The sequence below is a fragment of the Mus caroli genome, unplaced genomic scaffold (assembly GCF_978045245.1).
Source record: "Mus caroli unplaced genomic scaffold, Mus_caroli_1 scaffold_13, whole genome shotgun sequence".
In the NCBI taxonomy this organism is placed as follows: domain Eukaryota; kingdom Metazoa; phylum Chordata; class Mammalia; order Rodentia; family Muridae; genus Mus; species Mus caroli.
Window position 1 is genome coordinate 24,486,082 of NW_028227268.1, and position 19,005 is coordinate 24,505,086.

The window sequence follows — 19,005 nt, forward strand, 5'->3', positions numbered from 1 at the left end:
CACGAACCGAAGTCAGGTCTAAGGAACAGCTCAGCTCATCGCTCATCCTTCTCTGGGGATTCTGGAGAGCCGAGGCTGGGAACCGTTTCTTGGCTGTAGCAGCTCACTGTCCACCTCAGTAACCATCTGTTTCAGGCCTCACCAGCTGTCTGGTTTTCCTCTACAACGGCTGCACTGTCCTGAACCAGGTCAGTTCGGGACACGGGGGCCAGGATGTTGGGAGTTTCCAGAATGCGGAGCCTGAGGCATTGGTCACAGCCCTGAGGACTCAGAGCTCCTGAGCTCTCTCTCCAGTCAGGCCCTCCAGGGTCAGGATCACCACTTGGCTGGATCTTTCCTCCTTTGATGGAGATGGATTTGGGAGCTCAGGCCTGTAATCCGGCATTCAACGGGCTGCTAAATTAAGACATAGCCACAGAGTGAGACCAAAAAGATCCAGGGGTCTCAATGCACTTGGTTCACATTAGAAGCCAGAAACTGGGATGTGGACCCGGACTGACACAGGCTTCACCTCCCTTGGAACCACCCAGAGGGTAGCCTATCATCTACCCTCCTAGAAGGCCTCCAAACTACTACAAAACTTGAGAAAAAAAAAGACATCTGTAAAGAATGGAGAGTGCAGGAATCCAGCAGGGTCCCCACCAGGCCTCAGTTTCCTGTTAAAGAGCTATCACAGATACTAGTGAAAACATGAAAAAATGCCAGGCAGTAGTGGTGAATGCCGTTAGCCTCAGAGTTTGGTGGCAAAGGCAGACGGATCTTAGTGAGTTTGAGGCCAGCCTAGTAAATACAAAAGAAAAACCCTGTCTCGAAAATCAAAAAACAAAGGTGGTGCACGCCTTTCATCTCAGCACTTGGGAAGCAGAGGCAGGCGGATTTCTGAGTTTGAGGCCAGCCTGGTCTACAGAGTGAGTTTCAGGATAGCCAGGGCTATACAGAGAAACTCTTGTCTCAAAGAAACAAAAATAAAAAAAACAAAACAAAACAAAAAACCCCAAACCAAACAAAAAACAACAACAAAAAGCAAGGCCACAAGAAACCCAGGATGGTAATGCACACCTAGAATGCCAACACTAGGGAGGCAGAGGACAATCTGTGAGATGATATATATGCATATATATTTGAAGCCAGCCTGGGCTACTACATGAGACTGTTTCAAAATATGCGCGTGTACACGTGAGCACACACGCGCGCACACACACATACACAGGCTGTACATGGTGACAGATGCCTATACTCTTATGACTAATGACAGGAAGAGCATGAGTTTGAGGCAGTGTGACCAGAGTCAGAGTCTCTTTCTCTCCCCCTCTCTCCCTCCCTCCCCCTCCCCTCACGTCAAAAGACAGATTTTCCTATCACTAAATATGGGCCTAGGACCAGAAGGAGCTTGGACTGATAGGCCTAATCTCCAACCTTCTGTGTTATCTTGGGCCAGGGACTTAACCTCTGTGAAGCCTCAGGTTCCACATCTGTTAAATGGGAAAGCAATGGTGTCAACTGTGCTGAGGCGGAAGTCCTGTACTGCACACCACATGAGGGTGACTGTGCTGATCCAATGCCAAGCCCCACTCCCTCCAGTCTCCTGGCTTGGCAAGATGTCAGGCCCCTAATCCAGGGAACAGTTGCCATGGCAATGCTGCAATGCCATCAACTGGTTCCCAGGCTTAGGGACAGCCTTTCCTCCTCACTGGGAAAGGATGATCCATTTCACACTAGCAGGAGACAGAGAAGGTGGGGTGGGAGGGGGCAGGGAAGCCTGGGTGCCACACAGTGTAGTCACAGGTTCCAAGGCAAGCCAGTGCTCCTCTTGAGGTTGGTGTGTAGGGAAGGAGAACAGGCTAGCTAGCCTCTAAAAGCCCACTGGATCTGGAGTCTATGACCCTATATCTAAGCAGTTTTTGGATTTAACTGGAGAATAGTGGTGGAGAAATTTCTTTGAGAGCTTTTTATCTTATTATTCGATTTTGCTAAAGAAGTGGGGGGAGCAGCCTGGAGGCCCCCAATCAGACTCTCCTTTCACCCACGCAAGAGTGCTTGCATTTGGATGGCTCACCAGTTGTGACAGGACCTGCCAGGTCACTCAAGCCTCTTGTCAGTTTGGCCACAACAGGGCCTGAACTTTGGCCAGATGACTCTGTCCCTGCTTGGTGCTGCCAGGGCCTCCCTTTCTGGAAATTCCCACAGCAGCACTGGGCGTGATGCCCAGACAGCCAGTATCCGTGAAGATCTACCTTTGCTGGGTAGGTTTGATTACCCTCTCTCGTTTACCCCTGCTGAGAGCAGCCACACACCAGCGTCTGCCAGCAGCCCATCATCTCTTGGGATCCAGCAGAAGCAGCCAGTAGCTTGGCAGCACACAGTATGACCAGTGAGACATGGGCAGGATTGAAAGTTCTAGACCAGTCTGTGCTACAGAGCAAAAACACTTATCTCTCTCTCAGAAGGGGGGCAAGGGGAGCAGGGGGATGAGCACACCTCTATTCCAGGGCAGAGGCAGGTGGATCTCTTTGAGTTCCAGGCACTCTTGGGCTGTATAGCAAGTGGCAGGCCAGTAGGGATATGTAGTGAAGCTGTCAAAAACAAAAACAAGCTAGGCAGTGGTGGCGCATGCCTTTAATCCCAGCACTTAGGAGGCAGAGGCAGGTGGATTTCTGAGTTCGAGGCCAGCCTCGTCTACAGAGTAATTTCCAGGACAGCCAGGGCTATACAGAGAAACCCTGTCTCGAAAAACAAACAAACAAACAAACAAACAAACAAACAAAAAACAAAACCACTCTACCAAAAACACAAGCAGAAACTATTTGTGTTGGACCCTTACTGTGTAGCCGATTCCCCTCTGAAAAGGCAACTGGATTTTCCATCAGGCCCACAGATGTGAGGAGCTGAGGAAAGCTCAGAGCAGAGCCAGGAGTGGAGGTCAAAGTCATCGCCTCCACTTCCTCTCCCTTCGCAGAGAACAGGAAGGGGAAATGTGCTAAGCTCTGACACCAGGCCAGGAGTGGCAAACACCTAATGCATGCTAATGTCCCACAGGCAAACCCGAGAGATGACTGTCATTTTATACATGGAGGCCCTGTCCTGGGGCAGAGTGCTCAATGACAACACCGAAGACAGCCAGAGGTGATAATCTGAGGTTCAACTTTAGGCTGCTGCTTCTGGCAATAAGGGCTGCCAGGTGGGAGTGGTGGCAGCGGTGGCGCATGCCTTTAATCCCCAGGCTTGGGGGGCAAAGGCAGGCAGATCTCTTGAGTTCGAGGCCAGCTTGGTTTACAAAGTAAGGTCCAGGCAGCCAGGGCTACACTGAGAAACCTTATCTTGAAAATAAAAACCTGGGCTGGTGAGATGGCTCAGTGGGTAAGAGTACCCGACTGCTCTTCTGAAGGTCCAGAGTTCAAATCCCAGCAACCACATGGTGGCTCACAACCATCCGTAATGAGATCTGACGCCCTCTTCTTCTGTACTTACATATAATAATAAATAAATAAATCTTTAAAAAAAAAAGAAAATAAAAATCTGAGACATGTCTGTCTGTCTGTCTGTCTCTAGATAGATATAGAGATAGATAGATCCATCCTAGCCTTCTCTTAAACTTATCATGCAAACAAGGCTGGCTTTGGATTCCTGAATATACGCATTGTCAAACCTGGCTCAGACTATTAGAGTATTTTAAGCTATGTGTACACATATGCATATCTTCATTATTTATGATTGCACACAAGCTCAGATATCTTCTTTAGGAACACTACCCACCACCTTTAAGACAGGGCTTCTTATAAGCCTGGAGCTCACTGATCTAGACAGAGTCCTCTGGTCTTAACGTCCCCACGGAGGGATTACGGTCTTTTTTTTTTTTTTTTACCGAGGTGTTGAGAACTTGAGGGGGCAAGAGCTTTACCAAGGGAGCTATCTCCCTAGTCTTCCCTAGTCTTTTTCATTCAAGATTACACATAGGTGCTACTACACTCAGTAAGAGTGCCACTTGTCAGAGTGCGAGGCTGCCATGCAGGTCACAGGATCCAAGGCAGGAGTGAGAACCCTGCCCCCCAAGATGAGTGAGGGAGAGGCATTGTGTGCACGCACATACACACACACACACACACACACACACACACACACAGGGCATTTCCTGAAATACTCTATGAAGGTGACAAAGAACAGAAGAACAGAGAGACTCCCAGCACATCTGCCAGGGAGAGGGCCTGGACTTGGTCACACACATCCTCTATTTCAACTCCAACCCAAGGATACTGTCTCTATTTAGTAGGGGTACAGTGAGAAGAGGGGAGCTGGGGACAACTGTCAGCTTTGACAGCAAAGCTCAGAGTGTTACTTCTGGGCAGCTCTGTGGTTGGGGAGGTTACAGACATCCCAGACACCCAAAGCACCAGTCTCGGGACCAATGCAGCAGTGGGGGAGCAAGGCAGAAACGGCCCAGGCAGCTCCCCAAAGAACCCACACATGAAGCCAGGCCAGGAAGCAGGCAGCCCTGGAAGGAGTCCAGGATGCCCTGCTGTAGTGGGGCAGGGAAGGGGAGGAAGGTTCCCACTTTGCTTCCAGCCAGCCACACAAAGCCCTAGCTAGCCCTGCCCCCACAGCAGCCACAGATCTATCACTAGCCAGGCCGGTCCTGCCAAGCCCTTAGTGACAGGCCCAGCCCCCAACTTCCAGGCAAATGGGTCTCTATCTCTATTTCACTACAGAGGGAGGGAAAAAACTATGAGGGGGAAAGAAACACAAACAAACAAACAAAGGGCTCAGACTGCACAGATGGTAGACAGTGGGAGAGAGACACCACCCAGAGCTTTCTTTTCCACATGGTCCTGCAGGTCCACAGGTCCAGGAACAGATCTGTGCCCCCAATGCAATTCCTTCACCTCCCACCCCGTTGACTGGGGTCACACAGACCCTCCAGTGTGTCACCATCCCGAGGCTACCACCTGTTGGCTTTATTAGCTCTACCCTGCTTGCACCTAACTTAGCAGCCCAGCAGAGGAAGTCTCCAGGGCACCAGGCCTGGTTTGGGCACAGGCGCACAAATACAGTAATCCCAGCCCCCAGGAGGCTGAGTTGGAAGGATTAGCAGGGGTTTGAGGCCGGCCTGGGTTAACCTCCTTTGAGCTCCTGTGATGGGCAGTCGGTCCTATAGAACAGCTCCAGCTGTGCACTGAGGCCCCATCATCTAAGCTCAAAATCTGCCCGCCTGTGGGCTGGGCAAGCGGTGCTGAGAGACAAGGAGTTAGAGTCCCAGCCGGACAGATGGACTGATGGAAGGACAGACGGACTGACAGACAGGGGGTCGTGGCTAGATAAGAAAGATGGTGAGCTTTCATCAGCATGGCTTCTCCAAACCTCAGTGACCCCCCCCCACCTACGTAATAAGAACAGCCCCTTCTTAATCTAAGAGTAGGGACTCACACCTAAAATACCAACACCCAGGAGGCTGAGGCAGGAGAATTCCATCTCAAACTACATAGGTAATTCCAGCCCAGTCAAGGATACAGTGAGATCCCGGCTCAAAACAACAACAACAACAACAGACAAAAGACAAAAAAAAAAAAAAGAGAAGCCAACAACCAAAGAGGTAGCCCCACAAAAACAGCTCTTCCCTTTTTGACAATATGATTGTGAGAATTGATACACACAGGGCCTGCCTTTCAGTAAGAAACTAAGAGAACGTTATGGCAGCCCACAGCAGACCCTGGAGAGTCTAGGAACCTCCAAGTCTGAGTGTGGAGAGCAGGGCAGCCCTACAAACAGCAAGGGCAACCCTGATGCCCCTGTACACAGGCACGGGTAGTAGGGCTGGCTGGCTGCCTTCTGATATCAGCCCCGCCCTACAGGGGTCAGATTCCAGAAGCAAAAAAAGCTGAGGTGGAGCTCTGGGCTCCCAAGGGCAAGTGGGTTGGGTTTCTCCTTAAAGTAGGATGTAGAAAGAAAGAAAAAAGAAGAGGAGGAAAAAGACAAAAGGGGAGGAAGAGAAAGAAGAGGAAGAAGGGGAGGAGGAAGAGGGGGAGGAGGAAGAGGAGGAGAAGGAAGAGGAGAGGAGAAGAAGGAGGCGATCTCTCGCTTGGCCCAGGCATCTGGCCCTCTGACCCCTCTCCCTGCCTGCTGGTCCATTCCATCGTCATCTGGAGTCATTCGGAGCAGCTTCCCCAGGAAATGCTAAGGGGCAAGCAGCTGCCTGTGCTGTGGGACACACTAGAGGGCTACACACTCAAGGCATACACTGGTGTGTGGGAGTGAAGAGCCCAGATACAGCAGGCAGCCTCACTCAATATGGCCTTGAACTCTTTAGGTCTCGCTTCCAAGCAGGGATGTAGGGAACTGATCCCAAACCGGCCCTTGGAGTGGCATCAAGGCCCAGAAGAAGTAATCACACCGCTTTTAGGTTTCCCAAGGTCTCAGCAGCCTCGGGGTCTGCTGTGCATCTTAAGGAGAGAAAACTGTCCCTTCAGGTAGTAGATAGGAAACCATAAAGCCAGATGTGGTATGACCTGCAATCTTGGCACTTGGGAGATGGAGACATGAGGAGGGATTCAATGCTATTCTCTTTTTTTTTTTTCCTCCTAAGATTTTTTTTGTGTGTGTTTAATTATATTGTAGGTGCGTGCTTCCATGAGGTTATGTGCACGTGAACACACGTGAGCGCAGACACCGGGAGGCTTCAGATTCCCCCAGAGCTAGAGATACAAACGTTGTAATGACGTGAGTTCTGAGCTGTCTTTCCAGCCCCCAAGGCAATGTCTTAAAAGGGTTATATGGCATTATCATCTCAGGACAACCAGAACAAACAAAAAAACCACCTGAAGCAGTCCTGCAAGGGTCTGTGCCGAGTGAGCCCTTGTGGCCCAGGTGGCACCAACCCGGGCCCCTTGCCAACTCAGTAAATTCCCCCACTGTATTCTCTCATCTAATCCTTTAATCCTCACTGAGGCAGGCCAGCCTGGTTCCAGGCAGGCTCTCGGAGCTCCAGACCACCTAGCATGGTTCAGCTCAGTGTCCCTGAAGGACAGAGTCTTCCCCTCTGAGCCAGGGCATATCATGCCTCCTTCTCTATTGTTGGAACAACCCATATCACTCAGGAAAGCCAAGCTAAAGAGATGGGAGGATGGGCCCCTCAAACCGCCCTCCCTCCAAGACATCCAAAAGGTCTCAAGACAAGGTTATGGAGAACAGGCTGGGCATCACAGACTAGTACGGTTTTCTGGTTGGCTCCCAGCCCTTCTGTGTCGCGTGTAAAGTGGGTGGCAGGCAAGGGACAGAGCAGAAGGCTCTAGGAGCCCAGGAAAGTCAAACATATGCCCACACCTCCCCAACCAATTTCAGGTAGGAAGGCGGTATTTCCGCCCTCCCTGACCTCTGCAGAAGTCAGGAAGTGTGAAGTAACTGAGCAAGGGTGGGGATGGGAGACAGGCCAGCCTGGGATTTCAGCACCGCAGGCCTTACAGAGACCACAAGTGCCCTGGCTCAATCCTGTTACACAACCCCCCTCCCTCCACCAGCCCCAGAGTGCCGGGCTCTCACCTGACTCTGCAGCTCGCTCTGCTGCTTGAGGCGGAGGTTTTCCGGAGTGTCGGCCACCATGGTGAAGGACTGCTTGGGATAGTGTCTGTGGGACAGAGAGTGGATCAGGCATCACTCAGGGCAAAGACAGGGAATTCTGAGCTTCTCTTATCGCTGAGCAGCCCCTGCTGGCCTGCCAATGCTGAAGCGAATGGGGGCCTTCCCAGGCACAGCCTAGGCCGGCTCAGAGGGCAAGACATGGCAGGTCTGCCTGGCAGACAGAACAGTCCTGGCCCCACAGGGAGGCTTCTGAGGATTTCAGATTACTTGTTTCAGAGAATCCACGCCTTGGAGTTCCCCCATAGAGGATCCCAGGGGCAGGCCACCCAGGAGAGCCAGCCTAGTCAGACATGCAGGAGATGGGTACATACAGGGTCAGAGCTGAGACTTCTAAAGCAGTGGAGATCAAACACACAAAGGAGCATGAGCGACTCAAGACTGAAGGAAAAATGGACAAAAACACCCAGGAACCTCCCTGTCATTGGGATAAGAGAATACATGTGCAGGAGGGTGATGGCGCCTTTAATCCCAGCCCTCAGGAGGCGGAGGCAGGTGGATCAGTGAGTTTGAGGGCAGCCTCGTCTACAGAGTGAGTTCTAGGACAGCTAGGAAACCAGAGAAAAACCTGAAACCAAGAAAAACGGGAGAGAAAGAAAGACAGAGGGAATACCTTGTCTGTCCAACATGGTCCAACTCACAGGTAGCTGGGAAGACCTGTGTGTGTCCAGTCACACTTAAGTGACAGGTAAGAGCAGCCAGGGTTAACTTCTGTGACTTAGTTATCAAATTGGCAGTCACCTTACCTCAGTGTTGCTACTGTCCCCCTTTTGACAGGCAGGAGAACAGACACGCTAGAGAGGTCAACACACAGAAACAGATGAGAATTCTGACCCCTAGAAAAAGCTGATCTAGAGGTGGCCCAGAATGTCGACTGCAGGGACTTGAAGGATGTCACCCTTACTGCACAGAGAGGTAGTAAACTATGCACCGCCGTCCCTTGTCACTCAGTCACTCTGAGTTCCTGTTTTGATCACACAGACCCTCTTCCCGGTTCTCCCTGAGCAGAGACTTTTGATCGTTTGTCCATTGAATTATCCACGCTTCCGGACAGGAGGCTGGTTGAAGCTCAACAAACACTTGAGTTAACAAACGTCACACCAGGCGCTAAAGTTGACCTAGGACCAGGGAGCTCTTCACCCTTTGAATCCCCTCCCCACCCCCTCCCAGATCCTTAGGTAAACCAGTCAGAGGACAGGCAGGTCTGTGTTTAGTGCTAGAATATGGAATAGCTGGGGCCCACATGACCTTCACCCACCTCAGGGACCTGATGGGTGGCTTCTCCAAGCAGGCACTGTATTGAAAAGCCTGACCTGGCCATGTTTAGTTCTGGGTGACTGCACCTACCACAGCTATAACCAGTGCAGACTCCCTGACTCACAGACTCACAAGCACCGGGTAAGAAAATGACGGCCCTTGATGGTCCTTTTTCCAAGTATGACCCACCCCGGCTGGCCAACGTGCCCACAGGGAGTCATGAGCTGCCACCTGCTTGTGTACTGGGCACTCTCTCTAGCCTCCTGCACCACTCTGTGAATGTATTCTATCCCTCTGGGTCACCCAGGGTAGAGTGGACTCAACCAAAGAAGGTATGACTAGAAGGGACATGTGATGGCGTGATGGGCTCTTCCTAGGCGACCAGCTTCACCTCCATGCTGATGTCACTGTCTTAGGCCTCGGCGATGAGTTCCGGCCATTCCAGTCAGCCAGATAAACAACTCCCTCAGCAAAATGAGGGAGCTGGACGAGAAAAGCAAACACCTGCAGGTGCCCGCAGCTGGCAGCAGACACGGACACGGATGAAGACAAGCAAAGGCAAGGTCCCACCCCCAGGTCTGGCCCGGTGCCCTGCACAGCCAAGCCACACATGGCTCAGGAGCCTATCCAAAATTCCTACTCCCATCCAGGGCAGGGAGGATTAAGGTGGACTCTGTTCCTAGAGGACAAGACATGAACAGAGGGATTGGAAGAGAGATCTCTAGAAGAGCTGGCTGATCCGGAGACCCCAGGAGACAGGGCTTCAAAAAGGACCCTCCATACAAACTGGGCCCACTCTAAAGGGAAGTGGAACACAAACCAGGGTGACCTGGGCCTCTGTCAATAGAGATGCACATAGGGAAGGGATCCAGGATCCAGGCAGCTCTGGCCACGTGTTCAAGGTCAAGTTGTTATGTTGCACGGGGCAAAGGCAGCCTGAAGAGCTGAAGACAGGAACTCAAGAAGCATCCATCCACAGAAGCCATCCACAAACCCTGGGGAGACTGTTCTCATTTGGCTGCCTACAGATGTAAGGCAGAAAGCCATCTCCATTGGCCCAAGGACAGCCAGACACATGCAGACTGCCACGCCCTCTCCCCAAGTCCTCAGCTCCTGCTCACACAGTTTCTGCCTCGCTCGGGAGTGATTACTACGAAGGTGTGCCCTCCACACTGCCAAGCGTTTCCTGGACGCTGAGCTGGTAGCTGTGGAGCCTCCACACTCACACCTCCTCCGCTCGCCCTGCCCCTGTCACACCCTGTACCCCATTAGAAGGTCCCAGGCAGCAGGTGCTTCAGATGGAATCCAGGCACTTCACCTCTCTGTAGCCACCATTATCTTCTCAACCCCTTAGAACAGGAATATTAATGGGGGGGGGGGTGAGGGGGAGCCTAGATGTGAACTCTAGAGTGCCACAAATGGGGAAGGAATTTAATCCTGTATCTGGTCGAGTGGGTTAAGACACTCCATCGAACCGCTATGCCCAGCCCCAGGCAGAGAAAGCGCACCACAAGGACTACATTCCTCCTGATGGGTCAGCTCAGTGCCCCCTACACACACACACACACACACACACAGCCCCCAACCCTGGGCGAGACAACTCTGCCTTTCCCTTCTCCCGCTAGCTGCTGTGCTTCAGGTTCCCATGGCAACCTCATTCTCAGCTCCAGGCAGGAGAGCAGAGAAAGGGAGAGGGGAAGGAGGGAGAGGTCTACAGGGGTATGGGGGCAGGGGAAGACAGACTACAAGAGTATCCTCCACCAAGGAGATGCCCAAGGGGCCTGGGCTGGTTTCTTGCAGACAGCTGTCCTCAGATATGTCTCTAGAAGGCGGGATACCAGAGTATCCATCAGCGCTGCTCCCCTCCCCCAACAGGGTGGTCTTTGAAGAGGACTCCAGGTGATCCTGCAGAAACTGATGGCTCAGAATTCGACCTTCCTCTGCCCTCTTAGACCCCAGGTTGAAGCCAGGCCTTCACCTTCGGATTTAGGGGGCTGGGGCGCAGGGGGTGGGGAGCACAATGGGGACACACCAGTGTAGCTTTGGAAACAGTTTAGACCACAAGTCCACTCACCTAACCTCCACCCCAGCCAGACCTTCAGGCTCCCACAGAAACAAAATGAGGCGACAGTGTAAGAGTCAGAGATAGAGCTGAGTCCACAGAGAACAGCTGCTCTTTGTCCCTTCCTGGGCTAGCCTCTTATTAATCATTCCCAGAGAGTGCGATGCCTTCGATAGGGGCCTTGTCATAGACCTGTCTTTGCCAATGATAGCGGGGGGGGGGGGGGGGGGGGAGACACAGGCCAATAGGACAGAGAGCTGGGTGGAGAGGGAGGGACAAGGAAGCTACCTGGCATCAGGAAGGTAAAAGCAGAAAGAGGCTGTGGTAGCCAGAAGGTAGGCAGGGAGCAGGGCAGCAGCTGGGCAGGCTCTCTCACTGTTCAGCTCCTCTGTAAGCTATCAGGTGTACCACCTCCCCAAACACCCCACAGGCTCTAGGCTGGAAAAGTCAGCATTATCAGGGTGCCCATTTTGCATATAGGGAACCTGAGGCTTGGATTCAAGGGCAGAGACTTAGTTCAGTGCACTTTACCCTGCCCCACAGCTGCCGGGCCAGATGAGGACATGTGGACATGTTGGGGCAGATGGGCTCTGGCCCTGCTCCAGATCCAACGACAAAGGTATAATTGGCAGAGCAGTGACTGCCAACCAAAGTCCTTCATCCTTGAAGCCCAGCCCGACCTTTGAAACCCTTGAGAGGACAATGGGCTAAGGAATCAAGAGAAGCAGCCTCCATCCCAGGAGATAAGCTAACCCCGAGGCCCTGGGCTACGCTGTTTTAAGGCAAGAAGACTTTTATGAATTGCTTGACAGGGAGTGTGCGGGACAGGGACACTGTGCACAAGAGCTGGGTCCTGGGGCAGAACAAGGACAGGCTCACTGATCCTGAATGCCCAGCTGCTCATTTTTGCAGAGAACATTACCCCTTCCAGGCTGGGACCTTCTTTTAAAAAAAAAACAAAAAACACCACAGCTTTGTGTTCAAAGAGGAATAAAAATACATCAGCCAAAAATAAGAAACTGTTGGTTTGGCCAAAAGGAAGGGGGAGAAGAAAAAAGACCTAATATCCTGACCCTCTGGTTACAGCCATGGATCCCCAATCCCCTGCTAGGAACACTGCCCACAGGCTGGCGAGAGAGGGCAGGCTCCATTAGCCTTGATTCTTACAAGCCCAGCTCCAGGCCTTCAGGCCTAATGTGGCAAGGATAAGAAAAAACAAGGAGGCATTGTTTGGCCAGACGGGAGCAAATGAGCAGTCCAAAAGATTAAGTGTAGACCGGAGAAGAACTTACCAACCCTTAGGCTTTGCAGACAAGATGGAAAAACCATGGCCTTTCTTTCTTTCTTTCTCTCTTTCTTTCTTTCTTTCTTTCTTTCTTTCTTTCTTTCTTTCTTTCTTTCTTTCTTTCTTTCTTTCTTCTTCTTTCATTTGCTAACAACTTTAAACAATGTCTACACTTTCTACCTGTTGGAGATATTTTAAAAGATTCTGCCAAGCTAAATAAGGCATGGAAATATTGGGTCTCAACTTCCTTATCAATAAATAGGAGCCGGGCGTGGTGACGCACGCCTTTAATTCCAGCACTCGGGAGGCAGAGGCAGGTGGATTTCTGAGTTCGAGGCCAGCCTGGTCTACAAAGTGAGTTCCAGGACAGCCAGGGCTATACAGAGAAACCCTGTCTCGAAAAACAAAAACAAACAAACAAACAAAAATAGGGCCCAGGTGTGAGAAGGAAGTGATCCCCAAAATTCCTTGAGGTCCCGACATGTCTATGTGTAGAGCTACAACGGGGTGCGTGAGACAGGAGGTGTTTGATGGCTGGCTTTGACACTCGGGCTGCCTGTTTTTGCTTGCCTCCTTCACCCCGAATGTGAATGTAAGACTCGCCCTCACCTCTGTGTTGCTTCCAGCTCCCTAAGACATTTGATTCAAACTCCTCCGGTAAGAGGCAGAGAACAAAGAGGTAGATAAGCCTCAGATGCCACAAATGCTCCACCCAGGACCGTGACAAGGCCAACCAGATCTACATACACAGCAAGACCCATCTGTGCGATGAGGTAGCTCAGCCAGTAGTGTTTGTCCTAGCTAGCACGCACCAAGCCGGAGACGTCCAGCCCAGATGAACCAGGTGTGGTGGCACCCACCGGTCATCTCAGCCCCTGGTGGAGCAAGGAGGAGCAGAAGTTCAAGGTCAGGCAAGGGAGCAAGATGACTCAGCCTGAGAACCAACTCCTGACTTGACCTGTATTGTAAGCACGCCTTGGCTTGTGATTGCCTAGACTCACACACCGACCTTTCCCTCTTTCCCCCTTCACATATACACAATAAAAAAAAAAAAAAACTACGTAAGTTCAAGGTCATCCTTGGCTACATAGAGCGTAAGACCAGACCTGGCACTATCTCACAAACCAAAGCCAAACAAACTGCGATTGAGATCAGTGTGCTAGAATGAATGTACTGACACACTGACCAAGACTACCCTACCCTCCTCTCAGTTAAGGCCCTGGAAATGGGTAGATTCAGTCCCCAGCAGAAAGAACATTTTCACACTTCCCGACTCAGCCTCTTCCTTACCTCACAGCTCAGGAAAACTGAATCAGGAACTCAGATGTCTTTTGTCAGTCTGAGGAGAAAGGTCACACTGAGGTCCCTCTCCCTTCCCCAGAGAGGCTCCTCTAGCCCATAGTGGTCCCCAAGGCACTTTGTTCCCATCTCCATCCCAAACCCAGCCCCGAGCACCACCCTCTGTGACAGTTGGCAAGGTCCCAGTGAAACAGGTTTGCATGAAACAGGGCTCCAATAATACAATTTACACAACAAATAACTCAGGGTATAAATATTTCTCTAGCCAACAGATCAGGCCCACCCCACCCACCTGAAAGTTGCAGTGAAAGAAGAGGTGAGGGGGTGGACGGGTGGGGGTCCTTGGGCTACTGTGCAGGTAAGTGTGTGTGGCCCCTGCCTTACAGCAGAGAGCTGACCAGAAGGAATCTGCGGGAAGCTCAGCAGGAGCCTAGTAGGTCCCCAAGTGAGGATGAGGCCACTCCAGAACTATGTAACTGCATGCCTGTACTTCACACCACCCGGTGGGCTGGCTGTGAGCCCTAGCCTGTGTTCATGCCCCTGACGCCCCCTCACACTTGTGGGGTGTAAGGAGGGAAACAGAAGCCTTTCACTGATCACTTTCTAGAATTCTGGAAAGACGGAGAGGACAGGGGGCTCTCATTCCTTCTTCTTCCACAAGAGCCTAGCTGCCCTCAGGCTCAGACACTGGCCAGAAACAGGCAGCACACAGAAGTTCCCTGCACACCAGAGTCACACTCTGTGGGTGGCCTTAGAGCCCTGGCAAAATGCCAGGAGATGTCACCTGGCTCTGTATGTCCTGCCCCAGTCAGGCTTAGCCTAGGGGAGGGGAGCACTGCTCTGCAGAAGGAGGCCTGGCCTGTGGCCCACAAGCACAGCTGGGGTTGGAAGGAGTCTGGGGTGCAGGGGGAGCAACTCCCCAGAAGCTCCAAGACTCAGGAACCTTAATGCCACTGAAAACTAGTGCCAGAGACCAGCTGGAAACAGGAGGGAATGAAGTTTGCCATAGGGCCTGGCACTGGCATGTAGCGTGGATTCTGGTCTAAGGCAGGGGAAACCCAAGTTCAGGCAGGTGCAGAGGCCACATATCTGCATTTGGCTTTAGATGAGTTCAGCAGACAGCGCCAAGGACAAAGTCACCAGGGAGCATTAGTGGTGGTCAAGAGGCTGCTGCAGCTAGAATGAAGCACAGCTGAGACACACACACACACACACACACCCCAATGTACGTCCCTCCCAAAAAACACTGGGTCAAAGGTCAAAAGGTCACCTGGATAGGACTGAAATCAGAGTCTGTAAAAATGACTGGAGAGGCAAAGGGAGATGCCAACCCACTCCTAGCTGAATGTCAGGAAGGGGAGAGAGCTGTTGACTCTCCAAGCAGGAAAGACCTCATCTTCTGCTTCACCCAGACCCCCCAACTCCTGCAGGTCTCCCCAAGAAGACTAAGTTATAACTCTGGCAATTCTGACAGAAAACATTCTCTCTCCAACTTTCGATGCTCACAGGATGATAAGCTGACTGGAAAAGAAGCGAGAGCAAAGAGAGACACTCAGGCAGACTTCTGCCAGGAAGTGGAGGCCCAGCCTGAAGATGCCCAGAGGAGGCTGGCAGACCAGCCTGAAACAGTCCAGCACCCAAAGGGTTAAATGCCCTGGGCTTTTTTTTTTCCTCTGAACCTCACCCCACTCGCCAAAGGGGGGTTGGGGGGGGAGGAAGTGGCAGAGAATCAGGGTTTGTGTGAGCCCTTAAGAATTCAAAGAATGTCCCATTTCCCTTGGGGCTGGACTGGCTGGGAGTTGGGGTGGGGGAGGCAGAGGAGCCATGAAATCAGAACTAAGGGATCAAAAAAAGCTGTGGTCCTTCCTCTACTCCAAGCTGCCTGAGACAGGTCCTTCCGAAGGAACCATAGTTATGCTGCCTCTTAAGCTCTGGATGTTACCAGAAATCAGGTTTCCAGCACCTGAGAAGTTGGTATAGATCAGAGGGCAGGCAGCAAGTGTCTGGTAAATGTTCAAACCCCGCAGGAGATGGGGCCATGATAGGCGGCCCTCAACGAGCTGGGTCTCCAGTTTCCCTTCCTGGTAAACTTTGGCTAAGAAGAATTAAACTGGGAGACCAGCTGGTCATGGTGAAGCAGGGCCAATAAGCCTGGAACTCTGGTGTTCATGCTGAGGTTGTACTCGCTACTTATGAGCCACCTTGGAAGTGGTGCCTCAGCTCTCGCCGAAACTGCAGGAGACTCCTCTCCTAATGGTGTCAGCTGGCCAGAACAGGACCTAAGCTAGCAGCTCTCAGGATAATGGTCAGACAGTGTCCGTCTCCCTTCCAAGGCAGAGAAGGAGCTGGCAGGGTGGTTAAGAGCACTGGCTACTTTTGCAGAGGACGTGGGTTCAGTTTGCAGCTCCTACATCTAAGCTCACAACCACCTATAACTCCAATGACAAGGGATCTGATGCCCTTTTCTGGTCTCCATGGATACCAGGCACACAAGTGGTACCCATACACACATGTACATAAAACATTCATACACCTAAAATAAATCTGTTTTGTATTCTCAAAAAAAAAAAAGAAAGAAAGAAAAAACAGAGAGAGAGAATGAATCAAGAGGTGTCTAGAACCTTCCAGAAGGGACAATGTCAAAGAGTCACTAAATGAAAAGAAGCCGAGGGGAGAGAGTCCCAAGCCTGGATCCCTTGCAGCAGACACAGAACAATCTTTTTTTTTTTTTTTTTTTTTTTTTGGTTTTTCGAGACAGGGTTTCTCTGTATAGCCCTGGCTGTCCTGGAACTCACTTTGTAGACCAGGCTGGCCTCGAACTCAGAAATCCGCCTGCCTCTGCCTCCCGAGTGCTGGGATTAAAGGCGTGCGCCACCACGCCCGGCGACACAGAACAATCTTAATACTCGCTGGGTTCTTTGCACAACTGTGCAGTGAACCCAGCAGACTGGCTTCACCATCCAGAGGCTGTCCAGATACCAGCCTCACATTGGCCTTGCCATGTGATCTTAAGAAAGTCCCCTCCTGGGGCTGGCGAGATGGCTCAGTGGTTAAGAGTGCCAACTGCTCTTCCGAAGGTCCCGAGTTCAAATCCCAGCAACCACATGGTGGCTCACAACCATCTGTAACAAAATCTGATGCCCTTTTCTGGAGTATCTGAGGACAACTACAGTGTACTTACATATAATAAATAAATAAATCTTAAAAAAAAAAAAAAAAAAAAAAGTCCCCTCCTGTTCCAAGCCTGGTCTCTCATCTGTAAAATGGGGACAGTGAAGAGTCCTCTGCTACGAAGGGGCAATGTGGTCACAGTATATCAAGCAGGGTGTGCATATGCTCCTACATCACCTTGGGCTATCAGAGGGGGAAATAACTAGGGGGGGAAGCCAGGTGCCCCCAACACTGTTGTGTCCCCGAAACTCACGCGTTGCAGTAGGGCTTCTTCTCATAACCCTTGTAGTTCTTCATGTTCAGGGTCATCTTGCAGGTCTCGCAGTGAAAGCATGCTTTATGCCAGTACTGGGTGGAGACAAACGAAAGACAACGATTAGACAACAGAGCTTCCCTAAGGATGGGTATCCAAGTTCTCCACGCGGGTCCCACACCAAGACTGTAAGAACACCTGGTGAACAGGGCCATTTCAGGTCACAAGCTTTGACAGCCAATGACAGGACACGACCCTCCCCGTGCCCCACCAGATAGTTATTTAGCTGTCAGGAGAGGGGTCTGATCTGAGAGTAAAGGGGAGAAGCCACTTAAAAAGGAGGTAGCAGCCCCCAGAAAGGTCAGCTCCACCTCCACAGACCACTCCAGCCCAGAACTGGATGAGCCTCATTGCTTATGCAAAGCGGCACTCTGTTGCTAAGCAGCACATGGAAAGAGCTGGTCCTTCTGCCACCAAGCCTGCGGAAGAGAGCCTCGCCCCTGGTACACAGGCCCAGACCAGGGTACATCTATCGCCCCCTCTAAATGCCTCTGACCCTCTCAGCTCCCCTACAAGATGTTCTAGTTCAGTAGGCTCCCACTTCCCAAGAGACCTGGGATTAGAAGAACTGGGGTGTGCCTCTGCCACACCCATATCCGGTCTGGACCCGTCTCTCCCACCCACAGCTGGATAAGGGTGGGAGACACCGGTGAAGGCAGGAGAGCTCGGCTTCAAAGCCCGGCAGCTAGACCACAGGTGTGTGCTTATGAGAGCCCCACCCAGAGAGCTAGATGACCTTGGCCTTAGTCTGCCCACACCATGCCTGGGAGTCTGTTTCTACTTCCTGTCTACGGACTGCAGAGAATACTGCCTATCCTCCCGGACTGTTAAAGATTCATGAGAAATCCTCTGCCCCTGGCAAAGCACCTGGCACCTCCATGCAGGTGCTGGAGGCTGGAGGCGGACACAGAGCCCAGCTTGAGCTCCAACAAGACTATATGGGACTGAGGGGTGACCCCAGTAAACTCAGGGTTCTAGAACTGAACCATCAAGATTAATGGGGGGGGGAGGGGTTTGGCGGAGGGACGGAGAAACCATGTGAGCTAACGCCATTCCAAAAATCTAGGCTAACAAGGTGTCTCTGCCTGCTTCTCAGCAGTCAACGGAGACACTCCTGACCCCCAAAGGAGGTAGCCAGAGGCCAGAGAGAGACCCGGAGAAGACCTCAGAAAGTGCTTGATTGAGCAAGCAGTTAAGACTGATTCTTAGCCATCTGTCAAAGAACTCCCCCAAAGTGGTGATTTTTAAAACATGTTTCCCAAACTAAGAGAGCTTCAGACTCACTTGGAGGAGGGGCCAGAAGAAAGGACGCTCAGACAGTGGGACCCCAAACCGGACATCAAGGCTATTTCTGGGGGCAATTGCCCTCTAATGGGACATTTTTCCTATCAAGGAGACCCAAAAGAAAAAAAAAAATCTAGCAGAGAATATTAACAAGGCGACAGAGGAAACCACTCTTGGGAAGAAAGCCAGCTGTAAACCTGGAAGGGTTGGCTAGTTTGAGCTTGAGCCCACCCCCACCTGGACCCATCCTAGAGCCACTGCCCCCACCCCCACCCTCAGTAACTTCCGGAATCCTTACGGTTTGGGGATGGCACATAACCCCAACATATAAACCCCCAGAAGAAAACAGGGTGGTCCTTTCCCCATAGATTCCCCTGACTGGGAGGCATTGGCAGATTGCCCTAACTCTGTCACCAGCTAGTCTGCAGCCTCTGCCTGCATGCCCCTGCCTGGGCCCCTGCCTCCCCCACCCCCGCAGGGGCCCCGCCAGGAAAAACATTCTGTAGAATCCAGACCATGACCCACTTTCACGCACACATTTCGCAGGAATACACTGTCCCAGGCCTAGGGACCGCCAAGGCCACCTCCTGATTGATTGACTCTGGATCAGGAAAGAGATCTTGAGCAGATGGCCAGACCCTCACCCTCCAGCCAAGTCACGTGGAGAAAGAGGGTAGTAGTATATAGACTGACCCAGCACTTCAACACACC

At 51.7% G+C, this 19,005-nt stretch overlaps 1 protein-coding gene across 1 annotated transcript in view; it reads right to left on the reverse strand.

Moving 5' to 3' along the window:
* Lasp1 (LIM and SH3 protein 1) overlaps positions 1–19,005 on the reverse strand; it is a 39,687-nt gene that overhangs the window by 15,517 nt on the left and 5,165 nt on the right. The window contains exons 2-3 of the mRNA XM_021176223.2: positions 16,951–17,045; positions 7,528–7,612 (exon numbers count right to left, since the gene is read on the reverse strand). Of these exons, the coding sequence (XP_021031882.2) occupies positions 7,528–7,612; positions 16,951–17,045 (180 nt within the window). The remainder of the gene's footprint in view (positions 1–7,527; positions 7,613–16,950; positions 17,046–19,005) is intronic.